Source organism: Callospermophilus lateralis, chromosome 10, assembly GCF_048772815.1.
Source record: "Callospermophilus lateralis isolate mCalLat2 chromosome 10, mCalLat2.hap1, whole genome shotgun sequence".
Lineage (NCBI taxonomy): Eukaryota > Metazoa > Chordata > Mammalia > Rodentia > Sciuridae > Callospermophilus > Callospermophilus lateralis.
In genome coordinates, this window is record NC_135314.1 from 118,422,757 (window position 1) to 118,438,958 (window position 16,202).

Sequence of the window (16,202 nt, forward strand, 5' to 3'; positions counted from 1 at the left end):
AGATGCAAGTCAATTTCCAATTCAATGTGTTGCAGCGCCATCTGGTGGTCATTTCCCACAGTAACAGTAGTTTAATAATGGTGACAATTCTATAGTCTGACAAAATCTCCAGGACATTAGTTGGCGCCCTTTTGTCAACTGGACCTGGGACCCCAAACTTTGGAAGTATCAGGAATACTGAGCCACATCCACACACCAAACTCTCTTCTTCCTGTTTCACTCACTGTCTCTCCCACACTGCATCTCCCCAAATGATAAAAGAGGGGAGATGGGAACACAGAAACCAACTGACAGTTGTATTATGTCCAAATTTACCTCTGTACACTAGATCACATTAGAATATAGTACTAAACATATGTATATACATACACACACACACATATGGTTAATAACATGCATACATTAAGGCACATATTCTTTTAATTTCGACAATACTATTGATCAAAAAAGTTGGGAGTCCCCAGAGTGGAGAATAGACTGGAGAGAAGTAGTTTACCAACTGAAAAGTAAAAAATGTTAGTTTTGATTTTAAAATTATATTGAGAAAGATTATAAAATAACCATGTTATCTGGAAGGCTTAGAACCAAGTGACTCTTGAGTCACTGGAATTATAGGCATGCACCATCATGCCCAGCAATTCAGATTCTACTTTAGAAAACAACAACAAAACAAAAACCTGGATATATGTTAAAGCCTCATTATTTTATTCCCTTCTTTTCCTATCCCTAAGTACAACTATTTTGAAGTTGATATATATACTTTCCAACCATATTTTTTTTGAGGAGCTGGGGATCAAACCCAGGGACATATGCATGCCTGGCAAATGCCCTATCACTGAGCTATACCCCAATCCTCCTAATTTTGTTATACTTTTAGCACATATGAGCGCCTGTATATACATGTAAACTACAATACATGTATACCCCATAAAGCATTATTTTGTAGTTTTAAATTTATATAAATGAAATGGTACTATTAGGTATACCTTTGAAATTTGCTTTTTACACTCAGTATTGTTTTCAGGATTCATATTTGTAGGCATAAGTAGTGTAGTTCATTCACTTAAACTAAGACATGATTTTCTACTGTAGGACTATGGCCTCTTATTTGATGTTTGTGCTGTATCTTGCAAGGTTGATATTATTCATGCTATTTTACAGATTAAAAAAAAACCCCTGAAGTATAGAGAAATTAAATAACTTAACTGTGGTGATACAGTTTCTAACAAATCAAATGAGAACTTTTGCAGGGCCTGTAGCTCCTAAAATCATGTTCTTTCCATTGTAAAATTCATTATTCATTCAACATATATTAACTGAGCACCAACTAGGAACTATTTCAGGTCCTGAGTATCTACAGTGAACAAAACAGACAAGATTTTGTTCTCAAGGACCATATATTCTAGAGACCATCAATACAATAATATGTAATATATATGTATGTTCTAATTCCCATGAAGAAAAATAATAGAAGATGAGGAGGAAAAAGTGTATGCGTGCTAGTCTATAGGAGGTTCTCTGGTGTTATTTCAGCAAATACGCCTGAAGGAAAACGGGCAATATCAGATGGTAAAGGAGTTCAGTGTCAAGGCAAAGGGTTTGGCAAATGCAAAGACCCTGAGGCAGGAGCATATTTGGTTGTCATTATATCACTTTTTTTTCCTTCCTTTTTTTGGTTGGCACCAGAGATTAAACCCAAGGCCTCACACATGCTAGGCAAGCACTGTGCCGCTGATAACACCCCAACCCTTTAAAAAAAATGTTTTTGAGACAGATCTAAGTTGTCCATTTCTGAATGTTATTTTAAATCAAATATCATTTTAGGGGTTGGGGTTGTAGCTCAGCAGTAAGAGCGCTCGCCTAGCATGTGTGAGGACCTGGGTTGGATGCTCTGCACCATGTAAAGTTAAAATGAAAATATTGTGTCCAACTAAAAATAATAAATATTAAAGAAATTATTATTTTAAATTCCATTTTTAAATATTAAAGGTTGGTAGGATCCTAAATCTAGGAAGCCAAAGAGTAACTTTCGTTTGGGGGAAAAAGATTGCCAGAATCGAAAGGACAAGGATAGGCCCATTTCTGCCCTGGATTTTGTTGTTGTTTTGTACTGAGGATTGAACCCAGGGGTGCTTAACCACTGAGCCACATCCCCAGACCCTTTTTGTATTTTATTTAAATTTTATTTTATTTAAATTTAAAAAATTTTATTTAAATTTTGTATTTTATTTAAATTGAGCTCAATTTCTGAGACAGGCTTTGAACTTGGGATCCTCCTGCCTCAGCCTTCCGAGCCGCTGGGATTACCGGCATGCGCCACCGCCCAGATTTTCTCAGGAGAATAACCCTGGACAAGAGTGGTGGCTAAGCGAGAAGCACTCGTTTTGAGATGTGACAGTTTTGTGCCGGTGGAAACCCTTGGCCTTCGGTTGCTGAGCTGTTTCAGTTCTCACTTCTGTGACGAGAAGGAGTCTGGGCTGGTGGTCGCTCAAGGCTTTCCTACCCAGCTCAGGGTTTTGCAGCGTGGAGCGCCCCAGGGGCAGAGCCCAGCTGCCCCGAATCCCCACAGCCCGCGAGACACCGGTGCAACTTGGCCCCGCCCCTCTCCATCTGCTCGCCCCGCCCCCGCGGCCTGCCGGCTTCCGCCGGGTCCTAAGAGGAAAATAAACAGTGTTTGATGAACCGGGTTGGCAGGAGCTTCCGGCAGGAGTTTTGAGCCTCGCGAGGTCTCGTCTGGTGCCCCGCCATCCCACCAGAGGCTGCTGTGGAGACCCGGAACTCGCGGCGGCGTGGTTGACGAGTGGCGCGCTCGCTCAGCATGGGTGAACAGGGTCTGGAGCTGGCTTCCATGATCCCGGCCCTGCGGGAGCTGGGCAGGTAGGGCCAGGCCCGGCGGTCTTGAGTCCCGCGTCCTCCTCTTCCCGCCCGGCTGGCGGTTCACGTCCCCCTCTCCCGCCGCGGTCCTGGGGAAAATGCCCGGCGTCGGATTTGGGCGCCCCTGCTGCGGAGTGGCGGCTCTGAGGACGCGGGGGCGTCGGGACAGACCTGCGGGTAGCGGGTCCGAGCGGAGCGGGGCGTCAGCCGGCCCGGCTTGGCCTTGAGGGCGCCCGGGAGCTCGCCCCGACCTGGAGGTTTTGTGTGGTGCAGCTGGAAGGAAGTGTCCCCGCGGATTGTTTTCGGGACAGTTTCTCTTCTTTATGGACCCTTGAGGGATTGGCTTATATTTTGTCCCAAAAACTGCTTTGGGAGGGAGAAATCACGGCTCCTGAATTTCGGCAAGGGAAATCGGTAGCTGCAAAAGGCAGTTGAATTTCTTTCTTCCGAGTGAAGAAAGCCTCTTCTGAAGTCCCTTGGCATCGATTGCCCAATCCGTACTCCGTTAGTGGAGTTTGAAATCAGAGGGTTCGGACACAGGGACCAAAAATCTAAGCGTGCACAGCCTTGCCAAAGTTTGAAAGTCATATTTCATTTACATATGCCTGTTTTCAGTAAATCTCCAGAGTAACATGTTAAACCAGTTCTTGTTTTTTAATTTTTTCTTTTGTTTTTAGCTGTAGATGGACACAATACCTTTATGTGGTGCTGAGGATGGAACCCAGCGCCTCACACGTGCTAGGCAAGGCTCTACCCTTGGGCTGTATCCCCGTCCCTGTGGTTTTGTTTTGATTGCTATACCAGGGTAACCCAAGGGGCGCTTTATCACTGAGCTACATCCCTAGGCCTTTTTAAACAAATTTTTAATTCTGAGACAGGTTCTCACTACCTCGAACTTGCGATTTTCCTGCCTCAGCCTCTCGAGTAGCAGGGATTACGGGTTTCTTGGATTTATAAATAGTATGTTTCATCAGTAGAGCTTAGTTACCCTTCAGTTGTTTGTAGTCATTCCAAGAGAAGAGGAGAAAAACTTACGGAGAATTGTCTAATAGTTTTTCATTGCCATGACTTTTTTGTATTACAACTACTTCAGTACTCATCTATTTTCATAGTATTTCCGTGATTAGTATGGGACAATGTTATTTTTATATATTAAGAAAAATAGTTGGAAGAACCAAAGCCACAGCTAGCAGGTGTCAGGGCTAGGTTTCAGATTCAGGCCATCAAGTCTTTTTCTTCTTTTTTTCTCCCTTATTTAACCACGACAGACTTTTGGGGGAGAAAAAAAAAGAATGAAATGTTGGTGTTCTAATTTGTGGGTCCCTCTCCCTAAGTCAGGGATTTACATCAAATGCACCATTTGTTTCTGCTGTTAGTATTCTTTACTCTGAATAGTCTCTGGGTTATCTTTCCACTCTCCTGCCTTTGACTACTGTCTGCTATATGATGAGTCCAAGTAGGTTTCTCCAAACCAGATCTTCTATAGAATTGCACACACACACAATTATGTACTAGCAATTTCATGTAATTAAGACAACTTGTCCAATACAAATTCTTCATGCGTCCTAATGTTCCCAACTTTTTTTTTTAAGCATAAACTTTTTTTTTTTTTTAAAGAGAGAGTGAGGAGAGAGAGAGAATTTTAATATTTTATTTCTTAGTTTTTGGCAGACACAACATGTTTGTATGTGGTGCTGAGGATCGAACCCGGGCCGCGTGCATTCCAGAGGGGCGCGCTATCGCTTGAGCCACATCCCCAGCCCCCAACTTTTTTTGTAATTTAATTTTTTGGGGTGCAGGAGAGAAAATAAGGCATTATGCATGCTAAGAACATGCTTTACCACTGAACTGCGTCTCCATGTTTTAATTCCTCTTATTTACTGAAATGGGGATATCTTAGAAAGTGATATCAAGTTTACTCATTTCTTCAACCCAAAAATCTGGGAGTCTGGTATGTGTGGTACTAAAGGTTGAATCTAGGGATGCTCTATCACTTAGCCACATTCCCAGCCTCTTTTTTTTTTTTTTTTTTGAGACCGAGTGACTAAATTGCCTAGGAGGGCTTCAGACTTACTGTCTTACTGCCTCAGCTTCCCAAATTGCTGATATTACAGGTGTTTGCCACCATGCTCAGCTGGGAGTCATTTTTGACTATTCCTCCATTTGCTTTTGGGTTATGTTCTTGGCCCTATTTATGTTGACTGTCTTACAAAGTAATCTTACCTAGTCTGATTGTTTTCAATATTATCTATATACTGGTAATTTTCAAATTTCTATTTCTAGCCCAGAGAGGCATCTGATAGAGTTTAATACGCAGAATGTATTAAGAACTACAACTCGGAGCTGGGGTTGTGGTTCAGCAGTGGAGCGCTTGCCTAGCATGTGCAGGGCACTGGGTTCGATCCTCAGCTCCACATAAAAATAAATAAAATATTTGATATTATGTTCAACTGCAGTTAAAAATATATTTTTTTAAAAAAGAACTCAACAACAAAATGCAACTTGATTAAAAATGGACAAAGGGCTTAAATAAAATTTCCCCAAGTAATAAAAACAGCCAATGATCATGTGTAAAGATGTTTAATATCATTAATCGTTAGCGAGATGCAAATCAAAAGCACAAGGAAATACCATTTCATACCTACTGTGATAACTATCATATTTTTTTAAAAAACCAAAAAGAAAATTGTTGGTGAGAATCTGGGACAATTGGAACCCTTATGCGTTGCTAGTGGGGATATGATGTTATGGGGGTTCCACAAAAAAAAAAAAAAAAAATTGAACATAGAATTACATATGATCCAGCACATCTTCTGGCTATATACCCCAAAGAACTGAAAGCAGGTACTTGGACAGATATTTTTCTGCTCATGTTTATAGTCCCCAAAGATGGAAGCAACTCAAGCATCCATCAACAGATGATTGAATAAACAGAATCTGATATGTACATACAATGAAATATAATTTAGCCTTAAAAAGGAAGGAAATTCTGACATATGCTACAATATAGGTGAACTTTGAAGACAAGCCAAGTGAAATAAGATAAGTATGGTTCTATTCCACTTACATGAGGTACCTACAGTAATAAAACTCATAGAGGAAGAAAAGTGGAATGGTGGTTGCCAGGGAGTAGGAGGACAGAAAAATGGTAAATTATTATTGATTGGCTATAGAATTACAGTTTGAGAAGTGCTGAGTAGCTATATGCAGCTAGTGGCAGGGCAGGTCTAGATTCTACACTTTGAATCTCTGTGGTGTCATTTTGCATGTCGTCCCCCCCCCCCCCCCCCCCGTTCTATATAGATATTAATTTAGATTTTCTCTTTTTCAAGCAGAACGATACTTCATATGTAACATTGAAACTAAGCACACTTGATAAGTTCAACTGTTGAGAATTTTGGATTAAAAGCTTTTTATTTGTATTTTAGTGCCATGCCAGAGGAATATAATACAGTTGTACAAAAGCCAAGACAAATTCTATGTCAGTTCATTGATCGAATACTTACAGATGTAAATGTTGGTAAGAAAGCAGTTATTTCTTATGTAAACTTAAAATAATTCTGTTTTTCTATCAGTAATGTAAATCAGATATTATACGTGAAATATATTTGGCCAGGTTTGATCAAGTGACCCTTATTTTTTAGCAGTATTTTGTGCCAATGGTAGAGATAGAGCAAGTGCCACAGAGAAATTTTTTGTTGTTGTTTCTTATTCTTGTGTATGGAAAAACTCTTTAAATGAGTAGCTACTTTTGTTTTCAAGAGGTACTAGAATTCTGTAAGTTGTTTTTTTTTAATATTTATATTTTAGTTGTGGTTGGACACAATACCTTTATTTTATTTATTTATTCTTATATAGCGCTGAGGATCTAACCCAGTGCCTCACACATGCTAGGCAAGAGCTCAACTGCTGAGCCACAACCCCAGCCCTGTAAGTTGTTGAATCAACTCTTTATTGTGGCAGTCTAAGAAGGTGTCATATCTCTTGAAATTACATGGAGTATTTTTTATAGAGTGGCATTTCACTTAGGGCTTATAATTTTCATTCCATATTTGGCACAGACAGTTTTTATGATATGGTAACCATTTAGCCTTTCTTTTTTCAATCAGCATAGTTAAGGTTTCTGAAAAAAAGCACAAAGGATTTTGACTACTTGCAAGATGTGTTTTCATAAATGCTCCCTCTGTTTAGACCATTTTCCTTCCCCTGTGCTTGACCAACTTCTCATCTAGAAATTCCTTCAGTGTGTCTTCCGAGATACCTGTTTTTTCTTTTCTAGATAAGTGCAGTTACCATATTATACTATTATTTATTTGCTTGACTCCTCCTGGATTATGAGATTTTATTTTAATCTTTATATTTTAGCATAGGGCCTGGTGTATTGTAATCCTGTAACACACATTTGCTGAATGGAATTATGATAGGTGAATGCAAGTTATTATTAAACATTTAAAATTAGATAAGACTATAGTGTTTGTAGCTCTATCGATTTACCATTGAACACTATGCTGGACATAGTTCTGATCACCAGAGTCTAGTTTCTTAACGTAAAATCTGCTGTTTAATTTGTCAAGGCTCTAAAATTGTCTCTTATAATTTTAGTTGCTCTAGAACTTGTAAAGAAAACTGACTCTCAGCCAACCTCTGTGATGTTGCTTGATTTCATCCAGCATATCATGAAATCTTCCCCACTTATGTTTGTAAATGTGAATGGAAGCCAATGGCAACATGAGACCAAAGGCAGTTGTATTGGTGAGTGCATTCATCTGCAGTCATCCACAGTCTATTTTATTGAAATCTACCCTTTTCTGCTCTTTTGAACTATCAAGTATGTGATTGCACTGTGAGTGTGTGTGATACCAGGAATTGAACCCAAGGTACTTTACCGATGATCCCCAGCACCCCAACCCCCAATTCCACATGCTTGTTTTTTTGAGACCAGATTATGCTAAGTTTCTGAGGCTTGCCTAAGCTTGTCTCAAACTTGTAATTATCCTGCCTCAGCCTCCAGAGTCTCTGTGATTACAGGTGTACACCACTGCATATGACTATGGCTGTACTCTTGAGTCAGGTTTGATAGAAATTGAGGGAACAAAGCAGTAGTGGTATTGGTTATTTTTATCTCATATAACTTTATTTTTATTATCATAATGCTAAATATACTTAGAGCAGAAGTAACCAAAAATGTTCATTTGCCATTGAACATTTTGGCACAGTTTTCTTTTTTCGGTAATCTTTTTTTTATTTCTAGATCATTTCTTTTTTTTTTTTTTTTTTTTTTAATTTTTTTTTTAATATTTATTTTTTAGTTATTGGCGGACACAACATCTTTGTTTGTACATGGTGCTGAGAATCGAACCCGGGCCGCACGCATGCCAGGCGAGCGCGCTACCACTTGAGCCACATCCCCAGCCCTAGATCATTTCTTATTCTGGAGCACAGCTATGCCCATTTGTTTACTTATGGTCTGTAATCACTACAAAGGCAACTTGGGCACTCAAGTAAAAAATATTTACTATGTGGCTTTAAGAAAAAACTTGTTGCTGGGGTTGTGGCTCAGGGTTAAAGCACTTGCCTCACATGTGTGAGGCAGTAGGTTCAATTCTCAGCATTGCATATAAATAAATGAATATGTTGTATCCATCAACAACTAAAAAAAATAAAATATTGCAAAAAAACTTGCTTGGGGCTGTGGCTCAGCGGTAGCGCACTTGCCTGGCAAGTGTGAGGTAGTGGGTTGGATTCTCAGCACCACTTATAAATAAATAAAATAAAGCTCTATCAATAACTAAAAAATATTTTTAAAAAAATTGAGGCTGGGGTTGTGGCTCAGTGGTAGAGCACTCACTTAGCACAGGAGAGGCCCTGGGTTCCATCCTCAGCACCACAAAAAAATTAATTAATTAAAGATATTGTATCCAACTACAACTAAAAAATAAATATTAAAAAAAGGCAAACAGTTAATTTAAAAAAAATTTGCTGACATTTTTTTCTATATTTTGAGGCTTTTTGCTATGCTTAATTCTTATTATTCCAACTACTTTTATCTCTTTATTAGTCTCCTAATAAAGAGATGCAAAGCAAGCTTCCTGTCCACCCCCCATATAATGAAGTATTTTAAATTTTAACACTTCAAGACTCAACTTTAATAGCATGTCCTCCAAAAGTTTTTTTCTTTTACTCCTGACTTCCCAGGACTGGCTCGGTTGCTATTTCTTTGTGCTCTTTTAGTACTAGCATTCTGTGTTTCTTCTACTATGATTGTTAAACCATTATAATCACCTGTTTGTTTATACTCTTTTTTTAATATTTATTTTTTAGTTGTAGTCAGACACAATACCTTTATTTCACTTATTTATTTTTATGTGGTGCCTAGGATCGAGCCCAGGGTCTTGCACGTGTGAGGCAAGTACTCTACCACTGAGCCACAACCCCAGCCTCTTGTATTCTTTTTTTTTTTTGGTACCAAAGATTGAACCCAGGGGCAATAACTACTGAGCCATAGCCTCAGCCCTTTTTTGTATTTTATTTAGAGATAGGGCCTCACTAAGTTGCTGAGGCTGGTTTTGAACTCATGATCCTCCTACCTCAGCCTTCCGAGCTGCTGGGATTACAGTCGTGCACCACCACACCTGGCTGTTTGTCCATATTCTTTGCTATGATATTTTGTAAACTGACTAGTGGGTTATGAAATTACTTTAAGGAGTTTTGGCATTCAAGATAAGATAAAATAGACTAGAAATATGGTACATTGAATGTAATGTGTATAAGTACTGTTTAAAGTTCATAAAAGTTTTGTTTCATATGTTTAAGTAAAGTAAATATACTGAGCCATGATATAAAATATATTTCTTAGTTGTAGTCAAAAAGTTCAAGAATTCTATAGGGTTTGTGTTGACACGACTATGATGATTTATCCTGGGACAGAGTTACCACTTGATCTTTTTTAGTGTGTGTGCTAGGGGAGCACAAAAGTAACTAAGAGTTACTATCAAAACTTATAAAGACAATATTCCCTTTTGAACCCAGGGCCTTAACACTAGACAATTGCTCTGCCACTGAGCTATATACCTCTAGCCCTCCACTCAATAAATCTTTTTTGAAGGAGTGATAATAACTACCATATGTTGAACATTTATTATACTTTGGGAACTATCCTGCATATTTCACACACATCTTATTTGACCCTTACAGCAGCCCATAGCATAGATATCATTATTCTCCTTTTGTAGATGATGTTACAGAGGTTCCAAAAATGCAAAGTTCAGGCAACTAGTAAGTGACAAGCTAGGACCTTATCTGTCTGACTCAAAGTTGATATTCTGTACTTGATCTTAGACAAAAGGCTAAGAAGCTATTAAAGATGATATTCAAAACTACTGTTATGTTTCCATTGTGTAAGGAATAGAGACTGTTATTTAAGTTTATACTTTTAAAAATCAGTCTTTGCGCATTTAGCAAATTAACACTTCTGATATACTTACTGATTATCTTTTTGTTTACTTTAAAGAATTCAGTAATTGGATCATCACAAGACTTTTAAGGATTGCAGCAACTCCATCCTGTCACATGTTACACAAGAAAATCTGTGAAGTTATCTGCTCATTATTATTTCTTTTTAAAAGCAAGAGTCCTACTATTTTTGGGGTACTCACAAAGGAATTATTATATCTTTTTGAAGACTTGATTTGCCTCCACAGAAGAAGTGCAATGGGAGATGTTATGGAATGGCCAGTGGTCTTTAACCGATTTTTAAGCCAATTAGATGAACATATGGAATATTTACAACCAGCTCCTTTGCAGTTTGTTAGCATGCAAAATTTAGAATGTATTGAAGTCACTCTATTAATGGTTCTTATTCGTATTATTGCAATTGTGTTTTTTAGAAGGCAAGAACTCTTTCTTTGGCGAATAGGTTGTGTTCTCCTAGAGTATGGTAGTCCAAAAGTTAAATGCTTAGCAATAAGCCTTGTAACTGAACTCTTTGAACTTGGAGGACTACCAGCACAACCAGCCAGTGCTTTCTTCAGCTCATTTTTGGAATTGTTAAAACATCTTGTAGAAATGGATGCTGATCACTTAAAACTGTATGAAGAGCCATTATCAAAACTTATAAAGACACTCTTCCCTTTTGAAGCAGAAGCTTATAGAAATATTGAACCTGTCTATTTAAATATGCTGCTGGAAAAACTCTGTGTCATGTTTGAAGATGGTGTTCTTATGCGGCTCAAGTCTGATTTGCTAAAAGCAGCTTTGTGTCATTTACTGCAGTATTTCATAAAGTTTGTGCCAGCTGGGTATGAATCTGCTTTACAAATCAGGAAGGTCTATGTAGGAAATATTTGTAGAGCTCTTGCAGATGTTATTGGAGTTCAGGCAGATGTAAAGGTGAGTAATTCTTAAAGTTACTTGTACAGTGTGTATTTTGTTCACTTAAATGTATGTATATGTACAAGATACAATGAGAAAGTAGAGTATCTTTTATAATATATTGAAGATATAATGATTTTCATGGGTTAGTCTGCCTTCCTATTGGATTTTTACTTTGATTTCTGAAGTATTTGTTCATTAAATTGTTAATGAACTGCCAGTAGAGTAGAATGTTTTAAAGTGAAGGGTAAATTTGCTACATTATTATTTGAAATAGGGCTAGTTATAAACTTAATTGCAGACTTTGATCACTCACATAGATTTTTATCTTTGACATGTTATAATCAATCACTTATAAAATCTATAAATAATTAGTCGTGCCAAATTATGCCCTCTTTCTTGTTTAAACTGGAAGTCAGGTAATAAAATATTCAGATGTGTAGTAGTAACTTGTTTAGGCATTTTAGTTCATATTATCTAGAAATCTTGTTTGATTTATAGTATGGAAAAATTTATTCTGTTATAGAATTTTTCTTTGTAGCATTTTGGTAGGGGAAAAACAGATTATAGAGAGAAGGATTTGTTATAAGCCTTCTAAAATATAGACCTATCATTGATCTATGGACTGTGAAATAATAAAGATTAACTTGGGTGTTTGGTTTGCCTTATAGAAACCTCCAAAATATTTTGTTTTAAATTTTATTTATTAATTTTTTTTAGGTGTAGATAGACACAGTGCCTTTATTTTGTTTATTTATTTTTATGTGGTGCTAAGAATTGAACTCATTGCCTCTGTATGGTAGGCAAGCACTCTACCATTGAGCCCCGACCCAGCCCCCCAAAATAGTTTACTAAATTTACTTGAAAACATGTAACTAACACCTAATGCATTTTTGCTGCCTGTAATATAGACATATTTTCTAAGCGATAGTTTTTGAAATTATTTTGTTTCCTCAGTACTTGTTGGGCCCACTTTATGCAGCCTTGAAAATGGAAAGTATGGAAATCATTGAGGAAATACAATGCCAAGCTCAACAGGAAAATCTTGGCACTAATAGTGATGGAATATCACCCAAAAGACGTAGACTCAGCTCCTCTCTAAGTTCTTTCAAAAGAGCATCGAAACAGACAGAAGAGTATGACCTTATTCAGTTTGTATTTAGTCATTTAAATTTTATTCACTTTAAAAATCAGCTTTAGTTAAGTACTTTGATTTAAATAGACAAAAACCATCATTGTAATGTAGTCAAAGGAATGCTTAAAATGTTTTAATAGTTCTTGTTTTAATAGTTCTACATGGCTAAATGTAGTTACTTTGAATGTTTTTATATGCCTATTTAATTAATGTATGAAATATCTGAAATGTGCATCCATCAATAACTTTTCAAATGTTAGCAGGTAAACCCTTTTTTTTGTAACATAGCCAAAGAATTGCCATATTTCAGCCAGCCTGAGCATTGTTTTAAGTTTGTCTCAGTATAGATAAAAGTTCATGTTACATGGCATTTTTGTTTAAATATGTTTCATTGTTTTTGTTTTGATGTTGAGGATTGAACCCAGAGCCTTGCATATGCTAAGCATGTGCTATACCTCTAAGTTAGATCCTCAGTCCCATGTTTCATGTTTTAACTGGACTTATATTTAATATCTCTTTTTACTGTCATTGTAATTAATTATAGAATTAAACATGTGGATATGAACAAAAAAAGCATATTATGGAATGCACTGAAACAAAAAGCTGAATCCCTTCAGATTTCCCTTGAATGTAGTAGTCTGAAGAATCCTGTTATTGAGGCTCTAGAAGGAATCACTGTTATCTTACAACTGACTGCTCTGTGTACTGTTCACTGTTGTCATCAAAACATGGACTGGTAAAACAACTTCTTGTATTTTCTGGGTGGGTTTCCTATAATGAATTTGGATTTACTGTTGAAGGAGACCTTTTTATTAACTTCATTTGTGACCTTGGGACACAAACTTTTCAGTGAAGTCTCTAAGTTTGTTTTCTGCTGCATGCCTACTAAATGCTAGGCACTGTGCTAAGTGTGCACAGAACGAAGAAAAGATTTACTAAACCAGTTAATAATTGTGTAGACATGTGTTCAGTAATTTTTGAGCGTGGTGATACCACATTTAAGGATCCCTGATTAATTTTAATTCCTAAATCAGAAGAGTGATTGAAACCAAAGTTATTATAAACCTAAAATAGTAATAAAAATATTAATTAGCTTGTTTGTTTTCTTTTAATTGTTTTTAAAGTTGTTATAGATTTGTTTTGTACTCTTCTTTCATCTTTGCTATAGTATTATGTTTGACAATATCAAAATTCATCTTAATTCTAATGTCTCCTAAAAAATGTACTTATTGCAGCCATAATTTCAAGGACTGTCAGCAGAAATGTGAAAAGAAATCTTCAGTACTGATAACTTGGATGTCTTTGGATTTTTACACAAAAGTGATTAAGAGCTGTAGGAATTTGTTAGAATCTATTCAGAAACCTCAACTGGAGGTAGTCATTGATAATGTGGTGAAAATTTATGATGCTTTGATTTATATGCAAGGTGAGTACAAATAATCAATAGATCGGAATAGCCTTGATCAGTGTAGAAATAGTTTTTTGTTTTTGCCTGAAGCCTAAATATACAAGTGTTAGGACTACCCAGAAGATATTTCTTGATTTTGATCAGTTAAGATTGTTAATAATTTCTTAGTTTCAAACTTATTTTTATAACATTTTTATTTTAGTTAATAGAAATTTACTTATAACTTAAGATTATTTTTAAATATGAAAATTTGAAGAACTCTTTTAAATAGTGCATAAATGAATGTTTTTATAAAGTCACATTTAATTTGTTTGGCTTCACAGACCTCAGAACATCATTCCTAGGGATGGAAGTATAGCTTAGTGATAGATTGTATACCTTGTATGCACAAGGCCCTGGGTTTGATCCCTAGCACCAAAAAAGAAAAAGGAAGAGCATTATTCATGGCCCTTTACATTAAGAACCCCTGTTTATTGAATTTTTATTATAATTCCATTTGATGTTCCCAATATATATATTTTTATTGAAAAAAGACAAAAGTTAGATATGGTTAAGGAATAAGTATAATTTATGTTCTATTTTGTGCTTCTGTAGTAAAAAATTCATTTGAAGATCATATTCTGGAAGATTTATGTGGAATGCTGTCACTTCCATGGATTTATTCCCATTCTGATGATGATTCTTTAAAGCTGACTACTTTTGCCTCTAGTCTTCTAACATTAAGCCAGAGGATTTCAGATAGTTGCTGTAAGTGGTCACAAATTTATGTCTTATGAATGTAGTTTGTTTTGTTTTGCTTTGTTTTAACTTATCACTGTACAGTTTATGACACTTATTACTAACATTTTTTTCAATAATTAATAGAGGGGGTATACTTTTATAATTCAGGAATTAAATATATTCAAAGTAACAAATGAAAGTCTGCCCCATATATCCCATTTCTTTAGTTTCTGTAAAAAAATTTGAAATATATTCTTAAATATCTTGATGTTCATTTAAGAAACTTATGAAATATTTGAGAAATACCAAAAAAAAAAAAAATGGAGAGTAATATATCAAAGTTTCTTATATCAGCCTCCCATTTTAAGAATTGAAATGTTAGCTGGGCGTGGTGGTACATACTTGTAATTCCAGCTACTTTGGCTTAGACAGGAGGATTATTCCAAGTTTGAAGCCAGACTAGGTAACTTAGAGAGATCCTGTTTCAAAATAAAAAGGGTTGGGATGTAGCCAAGTGGTAGAGCATTGCCTAGCATGTGCAAAAACCCTGGGTTCAATCCTAGTGTGGGGTGAGGGGTAAACTACCACAAAAAAAGAAGTAAAAATGTTATGGATGTAATGGAAGCCCTTCTATTGTCCCTCTCCAGTTTTATTCCCCTCATTCTTTCCCTAGTGATAACTACTGTTCTGAATTAGGTGTTTTACTGTTCTGATAAATATTTTATTACTTTTACTATAGATATATTTTTCTACAAATAATAGGTAGAATTCTATTTCTTTTTACAACTTGCATTTTATTATTCAACTTTGTCTTTATGAGATTTATCCATGGTAATACATGGAACTGGTATTTTATTTAAACTTCTGAAAAGTAAGTAACTGTAGAACAAACACTATCAATTCTCCTTTTGGTGGGCGATCAAATTATTTTCACAATTACAAACACAATTTCAATGAAAATTTTTATAAATGACAAAGTCCAGGGCTTGCTGTTTGAGTGTGGTTTTACCATCATTTGGGAACTTATTAGAAAAAGAGAAGCTTATGCTACATCTAGAACTTCTGATTGTGAATCTGCATTTTTAACAAGATCAGGCAATTCATGTGCATATTAAAGTTTGAGAATCAGTATTTCAGGGTGACTTCCAGGAGTGAAATTGTTGGGTTGTAGAGTTTGCACACCCAGAACTCTGCTCTGCTATATTGTTCCCCAAAGATGTGCCAATCTACACCCCTGTTAGCAGAACATGAGAGTTGTTTTACATCTCACTGGTTGACATTCTTGGGCAGTAAATTTTTGTTATCTAGAAAAAGAAGAAAATTTTACAAAGATAACTACCTTGTTTGTTTGTTTACTCTCTGGTAGATGATTTTCAATTAACACTGTTAGAAATCTTGTTTAATAGACTTAATTTTCTCAGCACCACAGGCACAGTCAAGATGTGTGTTTCTTCTAACTCTGTTTCCAAGAAGAATATTCCTTGAATGGAGAACAGCAGTTTACAACTGGGCTTTGCAGAGCTCCCATGAAATAATCCGGGCTAGTTGTATTAATGGATTTTTTATCTTACTGCAGCAGAAGAATCCTTGTAACAGAGTTCCCAAGATTCTTATGTATGTATTAAGATTTTAATTTGAATGTATCACTTGATTGGAAGACTCATTCTCTGGCTATATATGTAAATATTTGTTTAT

General features: G+C 36.2%; 1 protein-coding gene across 1 annotated transcript in view; it reads left to right on the forward strand.

The window, feature by feature from the left end:
- Nucleotides 1-2,788: 2,788 nt before the first annotated feature.
- The window catches only part of Atr (ATR checkpoint kinase), a 106,220-nt gene continuing 92,806 nt past the window's right edge, over nt 2,789-16,202 (forward strand). The window contains exons 1-9 of the mRNA XM_076868263.1: nt 2,789-2,877; nt 6,303-6,394; nt 7,477-7,626; nt 10,385-11,262; nt 12,202-12,380; nt 12,924-13,115; nt 13,615-13,805; nt 14,382-14,534; nt 15,929-16,121. Coding sequence (XP_076724378.1) covers nt 2,819-2,877; nt 6,303-6,394; nt 7,477-7,626; nt 10,385-11,262; nt 12,202-12,380; nt 12,924-13,115; nt 13,615-13,805; nt 14,382-14,534; nt 15,929-16,121 — 2,087 coding nt within the window. The 5' untranslated portion in view covers nt 2,789-2,818. The remainder of the gene's footprint in view (nt 2,878-6,302; nt 6,395-7,476; nt 7,627-10,384; nt 11,263-12,201; nt 12,381-12,923; nt 13,116-13,614; nt 13,806-14,381; nt 14,535-15,928; nt 16,122-16,202) is intronic.